The sequence below is a fragment of the Streptopelia decaocto genome (genome assembly GCF_964273445.1).
Source record: "Streptopelia decaocto genome assembly, chromosome: 1".
In the NCBI taxonomy this organism is placed as follows: domain Eukaryota; kingdom Metazoa; phylum Chordata; class Aves; order Columbiformes; family Columbidae; genus Streptopelia; species Streptopelia decaocto.
The window spans coordinates 145,623,311-145,632,474 of record NC_138663.1 but is presented as its reverse complement, the minus strand read 5'-3'; the positions used below and the strand labels follow the sequence as shown (position 1 = coordinate 145,632,474).

The following is a 9,164-nucleotide window of genomic DNA, read 5'->3' as shown; positions in this document are numbered from 1 at the left end:
CAGTATGCCTTCTTCACCCTCCTCTCAGATGTCAATTTTCTCTTCATTGCTGTCCCCAAGGATTGCTTCTATTTCACATCACCACCCACCAGCCAGTTTTGGAGATCCTACTGCCTCCTGACTCCACAATGCAGAAGGAGGTCCCACATCTCCATTGCCCCTCTCCATGCACCTGTGTCAACTCTATGGCCTAAGGACCACATCACATGGGCACCAATTTTGCCCTCAGTTAAATTGTGTATGTTAACTTGGTAGTTCACAGTGGAATTTAAGACCTGATTTTGTGTGATAACTCTTCTTATTAAAGTTTTCACTGAGTTGTATATGTCAGTATAACTTGCTATAGGATTGAGATCTGGCGCAAGTCTTTTGTTTAAAAACTATGTGTAGCACTTCCTCTTTTGGTGGAGGTGGGTTTATTTGTTGATTTTCAGATACAGAACCATATTTCATTGCTTATTCCGTGTCAGTACAAAAGCCAGAACCTACCCTCTTTTAATAATGTGCCACTGCTTTCACAAAAGGAAGTTGTAAAATTTCTCTGACACAATATGGAAATGCAAACAGACCTTGAGTTTCACCAAGCTTTGCACAATTTTGTTACAATTCGTTATGACCTGCTAAATATAAAAATTGCAAACACAAGAAAAAGGCCTTTTATTTTTTTCTTTTGGTGGCACTTTTCAAATTTGATAGTTCAGATGCTATCTGTCCTGAATCAGAAATCCATTATAAGAAATATGAAGTCATAAGTTCCCCTTGAAAGTTTTTTTCTGGACCATACCTAGAAGCACTTAACAGTAATATAAAAGAGAAACTTGCAGGTGGCACCACTATCTCTAATTCTGACCTCTCTGATTCTTAGGGTAGCATTTGCAGACCTTGAGTTGGGCAGCTAAGCAAGCTCTGAGTGGAGGAGTGAAAGGTAACTTGAAAAAAACATGACCAGACTTGGTGCATTTCCCAGCTGCAGATTTGAGTTCAGTGCAGCTGTAAGGGTGGGTATATGGGCTTCTGGACTCAAATCATCCCTTTGGATAAAATCAGTTCAAGTACGGTTTCAAGACACAGATGAAACAGATGTTTCCATTTTGCAGAAAAGAGCTCCATCAGAGGAATTAGGTGTCTGGGATTTTAGACTTTATTCAAAATGACTCAAGACCACAGCTTCTTGCACCCCCTACCACTCAGGAGACCCATCATGGGTCTGGATCATGGGCACAGAGAGCCAGCTGGAAGGGAGCTCAGGAGAATCATGGAAACATTTTGGCTGGAAGAGACCCTTAAGGTCACTGAGCCCAACCATAACCTAAATCTAGCACTAAACCATGTCCCTAAGAGCCTCATCTATATGTCTTTTAAACACCTCCAGGGATGATGACTCCACCACTTCCCTGGGCAGCCTGTTCCACTGCTTCACAACCCTTTCCATGAAGAAATGTAGGAGGGCTGGAAGGTCCTGGGCATCCTTACTGTCCCACATTTGCAAATAAAAGGCATCCTGACAGCACCCTTGCCTGAGGAGTACTCTCTGGATTTGTACATACCGGGATGCTTCCTTCATTCGTCTAAAACTGTAGATTTGGTGATAGGTGCCTACATGTTGAAACTGGTTGAAGAAACATGAGTTATGGACTATCACAGAAACTGACTTTAGGCACTTTTGCAGAGGCAAAACTGGAGATGTCAGGAGATTCCCAAGTGCTAAAAATGTCCACTAAAAATCCTTTTGACTTAAGTACTCCTTGAGGCATTTAGGTGTACTAAAACCTTTCTTTCTTTTTTTTAACTTTTCCCTGGAATATCTGAACTACTATGAGGTCCATAGCTCTAGGCAAGTTGAAGCTACCAATCTCGACACTCATGTGCCAAGCATGTCTTTCAGTGTTTCTTTCTTCTAGATTTAGGCCATAGTACAGAACAGAGGAAGACAATACCAGCTTCCCCCCATAGCATTGCATCTGCCCATCTACTGTAATTTAAATCCATGTTCAAACCACTACAAAGATCATTTTCCCCTCTTTCCTGCAGTGTTCTGTTGGAAAGAAAGCTTGATACAAACATATAAGTATTTGAATCTTCTCCACACCACTAAGTACCTTGATACAGTGCTTGAAAGTGATACAAGAATGAGTACACTGGTCCCAAAAGGAAAATTGTGGTTTGGTTCATATAAGAGCTTTGTTATTTTCTCTGGAGCAGTGCACAAAGGGCCCTAGAGATGCAAACACCACTCTTCTCTGCTCCTCATATGTCTAATGGCCTGGCTGGTGCCATCGTTTCTGTCTCTTCTTCTGACTCATACCCCTCTACTTCTCCCACAGTGAATCGAGACTTTGGCATTAGAGCTAGATTTTCTGCTCTGTTGAAATGATGCTGCCTGATTGAATTTCCTCTTCGACTTGAGAGACTGGATGGGCCTGGTCGTCTATCCAAGTGTGCCATTGGAATCAGCTCTTCACGATAGTGCTTTGCTTCGAGTGGCCGTAGTCGGGGCTGGGGTCTGAACATTACTGGGCAGTCAGCATCAGAGCCACTTCTGCAGTGATCTGAAGGAAAATAGACAAATAATTCATATTTTGAAGAAGAGATAAGAGAAACACAATGGTATTGACAAGGACAGTTAAAGGATATTCAACACAATACAGCATTATGGTTTTAAACCTTGGAACTGAAGCATTTTAAATCATTTCTGTAGAATAAGAGACCAGTCAAGAACTAAAAATAAACCTACATTTTTATTTTCATCCCAAAGCTGATGTTTAAAAGATTTTATTGATCTTGTCTCTACTCTGAAATCCCAGCAAATAAGGACATTCAGTTGCTTTTCAGTACCTAACAGGGCTGCTCAGTGCTTTCACAGTGTTAGTTCATGTAGCCTTCCATTTTATATGAATTTCACAAGTCACCTGGTTCCTGGTGGAAAAGCATTGTGAAACCCACAGCAGAAGATAAAAAGAGACCAAGGAGAAGACCTTAGTGCCACCAAAAATAAAGTATACCAGTCACCTGTGATTAACAGCTGAGAAGAAAACAGTTTCACCTGAAACCAGGAGTTTGACTCTAGGGCACTTTGATTACATTGGGTGTGTCAGACCTGCTCCAACCAGCTTTCTCTGACACAAGTACACATTAAAATTTGCCTGCAATTCGCTAATAACTGGATCTCTCATTCTGTTGAGTTTGCAGAATACACTTTTTTTTTTATTTTTATTAAAGCTACTTGTAGTGTGACTATGCATCAGCAAATTAATTAATTTAAGAAACAGCTTGTAACAAGCTAGGAGATGTTGGGAGATAAACACAAAGGTCATGATTAATAAAATTAGACTATATCTTGCTGCAGTTAAAGCACACATGTATTTGATATAATCACACAGTCAAAAACTGTAAAGCTGTTGCAGCCTAATAACAAATTATTTTTTGCTAATGTTTACTTCACAGTTAACACAAAGAGCGTATGCACCAGCACTTACCTCCACCAAACAGGGTCACAGACTTCTTTAGCAGCAGAACCTGCTTCTGTTAGATCATATGAGCATGTTACATGCCCAAGAATAAAACTGGAAATGTAATCTCAGATTTGAAGGGCTTGTACTTAGCCCTTTAGGGGCATCACTGCTACAAAGTATGAATATGTACTGTCAAAGAAATCATTCATTTGTATGAATGGCGGAAAGAACTGATAGACAGCTTTAAGACCTATTTGTAATTACTTCTAACCTCTTAGTTACTAAACGTTCTGCTCATGCCATACATAAGAGCTAAACCAAACTTGCTAGAGGTAGAGGATGCTTGTTGCTGGAGGGCTTGCAGGCATAGAGAGGTGGTGTTTATCTCTGTAAATGCACATGTGCATATATAAGGTTGTCATTCTAATTTCCTAAATACTGAGTATTTCTCTTCTCAGTTCCAAGTGTAACTCATCTCATCCTAATACAGTTTATGCGAGGAGTTTAGGGTGGCTTCCTTCTGCAGCAAACATTTAAAGTAGCGTGAATAACTATGCAATGAACCTAAGACAGGGCCAGAAGCTCGATCAAGAAGTTTAATTGTTTGGACAGGTCACAAAGCAAGGCACAAATTCAGGTCTATCTATTAGTAAAAATGTATCTGCATCCACTATTTCAGTATTTACTCCTATCCACACTGAAATAATGTGCCTGTCTGCTACAGAAGAACTCAGTCCCTTTAAAGTGTCTGAAATGCTTTTAGACCTGAGGCTGCTGCGTAGAACAGTTTTAGTCTGTTAGAAAGACATACATCCCCCACCATGACATCCTGACAAAAAGAATGGAAAAGACTAAGCTGTATGAAAAAAAAAAAAAATCCCCTTGAGTAACTTTGATTTTCCCCTCTGAATAGACCCTATGGGTTTCTGTTCTGCTGCCATCACATGTGAGTGCCCAGCCCCAAAGTTATGGTTTGCCTACACAAACCTCTTTTGCTTTCATCTCTTTCAGAGTGAAATAGAAAATGAAGCAACAAAATGATTTTGCATCTGCAGGAAACAAACCTTGTCATTCAAATTTTGATAGAAAGACGAGGACTAAAAATAGTTTCAATTGCTATAGCTAATTTTGCCAGAAATTAAAAGATTTTTTTTTCTAAAGAACCCAAAAGCATTTCAGGTCACATAATAAAGGCAGAAAGGAACTGGGGAGATTACAGATGGAGACAATGTTGAACATCCAAGTGTCCTGAATTCCATGTTTTCTCTGACACTATCCTGCTATGCTTCTGTGGGCAATTCAGCATTGCTCCATCCCTAACCTCTAGAGTGTAAGTGATGCTGGGTCTGCATTTTACTGTGTACATATGATAACCTGAGACAGGCTGAAAACTTTATCCAGTAATACCAGTGTTACTATAGAAATAATTATATAGCAAACTGGGAAAACGGAAGAAGAAAGGCTGCTTGGGGACAGATTCTGATGGGGTTTTTTGTTAGATTATGTGATTAAAGGCTTATCTCCACAAACACAGAGGAGCCCCAAGGCACAAGGGCAGGTGGGGAACCCCCCAGTACCCAAGTCAGAGGAATGAGCCTGAGCTCCTGCCCTGATCCATCTTGGGGGTGATCAGCTCCATGGGCAGGGTGAGACCCACCATGAGGAGCCAATGGAGAGGGTCTCCTTATGGCACCTCATAGAGCGAGATGTGCTGGGGCACAGGGATCATTTTTGAGATATCTGGGGAGAGCGTTTTTGGATCATACAGGACTTACGGTGGAATATTTAGGGCAGAAACCAAAGACAAGGAAAGGAAGGGACCAAGGTATTTTGAGGAGGAACAAGTGCAGGAAAATGGAGAAGAAATTAAATAAAAAGGGCTGCTTGCATATAAACAGGTGCTGGTCAGTACATGTGTCTGGCAGCGCCCTGTACCTGATCAGTGCACTGTCCTCTTTTCTCTTTAAATTCCACTTCTGACTCTTTTCCTGGGTCAGCAGCTCCCTGTACTGTGTTCCTGTGTGTGTGGAGGAGGTCTGAGTGCCAGCAGCTGGAGGGACTGGGGTACATGCATATTGTGTGGGTGCATATGTCAGTGCAAAATCACCAGCAATCACCAAGCCAGAGTAGCCGTCAAGTAGGATAACAGGCTTGGGAATGAAGCATTGGAGCAACCTTGAGTCTGGGACTGAGACCAAGGAGAGCAGAAGATCTGTGAGTTGACTGCTGGAGGTACCAGGAGGTCCAAACCACGGACTGAAGAGATCATGGGTCTGTAGTTGTCTACTAACAAGGACATAATCTGGAACAGGGACGAGAAAGACCTGTTTGCATGGGTGTGTCCCTGTGTGTGAAGCCAGGGGAGACCAGGGGATCCAGGATCCCACTGTAGGGAAGACTGTGTGTCCAAGACCAGCTACTGGAGAGATCTACAGTACATGGGGTGGAGTGGAAGAGCATCTATGCATGTGTGTGTGTGTGTCCATGTGTGTAGGTCTGAGTACCAGCACTTGCTGTAAGGCTGTGTCCCCAGGGTCTCACATGCCCAAGTGCCATTAAATGGGAAGACAGAGGGTCTAGGGCCAGCTAGTGGACAGAGTGTGTGTTTAAGTCCAGCTTCTGGGGGAGTTAGGTAGCAGGTACGTGTATGTAATTTTCCACTAACAGCCTAAAATCCTGATCAGCCAGAGAAGGGACCAGGATGAGGCCATTGGCGCTGTCTGCATTTGTGTGAGCACTGTACTCTGTGCTGCTCTGTGTGTCCAACTGTGTGTAGGTGTACACTGAATTTAAGGGGTGATGAGGATCACCTGTTGGGAATACCTGCTTAGCCTCACTACCAGCAGGACCTGGAGGCACAGAGCTGCAGCAGCCTCACCTTGACTGGACTACGAGTTCAGCAACTCCTGACACTTTTGCATGGAATTGTGTTTGTGGGGCTGCAGGGACTGGATAATTTGCTTTCTTGGGCTTCCACAGATGCCCTCATGGCCAGACCAAACTGTAGGAATCACAGGAATATTTGTTCAAGAGGGAAAGATAAAACTAGGCGGTGCTGGAATGAGATAGAAACTGCAGCAGTAATGACCATATAAACAACATAGATAAAAAAGATAGGAGAGAAGGGTGTAGCTCATTTAAAGAGGCCATCGACTTCCATGGAAGTATTCATTTAGTACTGTTAAATCCACTGAGCAACTGGAGTTTCCTTCACTGCTGGAGTGGGATAAAGAGAGAACTTCCATTACCTGTAAAAGTAACATGCCTGTTTTTTTGTCTTGTGGGCTGGCTGGGACCCTGAGGCAAAGAGAGGTAGCGCACACCCGTGGTTCTAGCCTGTGTGGAGACAGAAATGTGTTCAGTGCCTGTGATTGCCTCTGCATCATCCTGAAACAGGACCCAGGCAAAACAGTACAGGGTCCCAGAGCAACTGGTCAGCTGGTGCACTCCCACTGCAGGCATCATGCTTATTCAGCAGAAAAAAATTAAAAGAATAAGCATCTAGTGATGCAGCATCCAACCAGGGTAAGTTACATGCTCCTGGAGGAAAGGGGAGGTATTAGGAGAATTTGCACTTATTTGGTGGGATGGTAAAGAGGGATGGTTATATGCTTTTTCTGCTGTGTCTCTGCACCTTTACAGCCAAATTTAGAGAGGTGTGAATATGATCAATGCTTGACTTGGATGACTGAAACCACCATCAGCTCCAGTGAAAATATTTGTGCCTGATATAATAGCCTCAGTTTTTCTCTACAGTCAGTGGAGAGAATATGTTCTTCTAAGATTCACCTTTCATATTTCAGGCAACAAGTTTAAATAAAATTAATATACCAAACAAGAACTTATTTATCTTAACTATGATTATGTCAGCTGTGAAGATCTATGCTATCCAATACCTACATTTGGTCAGATAAATCTTACTCTTACTGATCAAAAGCCCTAGCTGTCACTGCAAGGTGTCAAGGGCTTTGCATCAGGCATTTTATGAGTAAAAAAATTCACACAGCTGTGATTATACTACATTTTGCACATGCCAAAACAATGCAAATTACATTATTTTACTACTTACAGCCATACTAGCTGATTTCTGGCCAATGTATAGAGGTAGGACATAAAAATGTTGCTGTCCACATGCTAAGTGGAGCTCTTTTTTCTTAGGTGTTTCATGAGGACATTGAGTAAAGTATCCACTTTAATTACTGCAAAACACATATAAAAATGCATGTCTTCTTATTTACAGACAGGCAGTGGCCTTTTTCATCTGGATAGCATTTTACAGAACAGGTACCTGTCCACCCCAAGGTAAGCTGCTCCCCTTCCTGCAACTCTGCTTCAGACTGTGCTGCCGACGGATGAGGATTTCTTGGGCTTGTTTCTCATTTGTGTTGGCAGGCAGGTTGTGTCGGTTGTATGTTGGTGCCTGAAAGAGAAAATGCACCCAGTTGATTCTCTTTACGTTTATGATGTTAATAAACTTGTGCAGTCTGGTTGATCCTGGGGCCAGAGGGACACCTGCCCTGGCTCTGCCACCAACCCACCACTGTTCTCTTTGGTATCATCACATGGAAAAACGCAGCCTCGTGCTAACCTTTCTTCTGCAGAGCAAGACAGGAGGAAGCACAAACACAGCTGTAAGTCTTGGACCTCAAGGGCTACATTTTCGTGCTGGTTTTGATAGACTAGTGCCTGCTCAAAGTGTACCATAAAAATATTCCCAACTACACAAGGCTGTTAACGTCTCTGGGCTTGTCAGTTGTCTTCTGATGACACAATGTGGAATTACAGATCTGAGGCAGGTCACAAGAAACAGATTGCTGGTTAAACCATCACTGAGTCTTGGTACTAATATTACTGAGCCAGGAGCAAGTTGCAGATGTGTCCAGGAGCAAAACACTACATAGAGTACATCTCCAGAATGAGGGGCACAGCCGTGTTTCCTTTCCATACTTGGACAAACCATACCTTTATAATACCCTTTTAAGATGTGCTTTTAAATGTATTGCATACATCTTGTGAAATGAGGAAAATAATTATCTACCTTAAAGAGAAAAATTCACTTAAATTTATAAGACCACTTACAAAGCAAAATCTTATCTCAGTTTAACTCGCAGGGTCCTTGTAAAGTTGGTCTGGTGAGCCAGAGCATTACCAGGCCTTCGAAGTTGAAAGTGAAGCATTAGAGGTGGCATTGTTTTACTTCCGACCTTTCATTTCCAAAAGCACACAGTTCTCAACACCACATATGAAGTGACTGTTGCAAATAGTCATTATTGGAATTGATTTTGAAGAGAGAGAGTTCATTTCAGTAATCTAAGATACAGCTGCATATGCAAATTCTTGCTGGTAAGATAAGAAATTAATATCATAAGGATAATTGGCTATGCCAAATCAAACAATATTAGGAATAAATATCATATTAATAATGACACATTTAAATGAGCAGGGCCTAGCATTTTCTAGCAAATGTGTGTTACCAGAGTTAGCCCCATTTATCTGCATAATTTCAAGGTTATTGCAATAAAACTTCTACCACTCACTGCTGTATGAGATACATCCTCTACCACTCATTGCTAACCAAGAGCACTCAGTTGTATATTCTGGGCCCAAGACTGGATTAAATAGATATTGTACACTGAGCTGCATCAGAATCAGTACAAACTTCTGCAAAACAAATCCCTGTTGAGGCATCATTGCCCTCATTTTAGGAGGGGA

At 42.0% G+C, this 9,164-nt stretch overlaps 1 protein-coding gene across 1 annotated transcript in view; it reads right to left on the bottom strand.

The window, feature by feature from the left end:
* Positions 1-586: 586 nt before the first annotated feature.
* Positions 587-9,164, bottom strand: part of SLC9A4 (solute carrier family 9 member A4) — a gene marked incomplete at its 5' end in the record, with an annotated part of 36,455 nt that continues 27,877 nt past the window's right edge. The window contains 3 exons of the mRNA XM_082053191.1: positions 587-2,549; positions 6,701-6,788; positions 7,741-7,872. Coding sequence (XP_081909317.1) covers positions 2,248-2,549; positions 6,701-6,788; positions 7,741-7,872 — 522 coding nt within the window. The 3' untranslated portion in view covers positions 587-2,247. The remainder of the gene's footprint in view (positions 2,550-6,700; positions 6,789-7,740; positions 7,873-9,164) is intronic.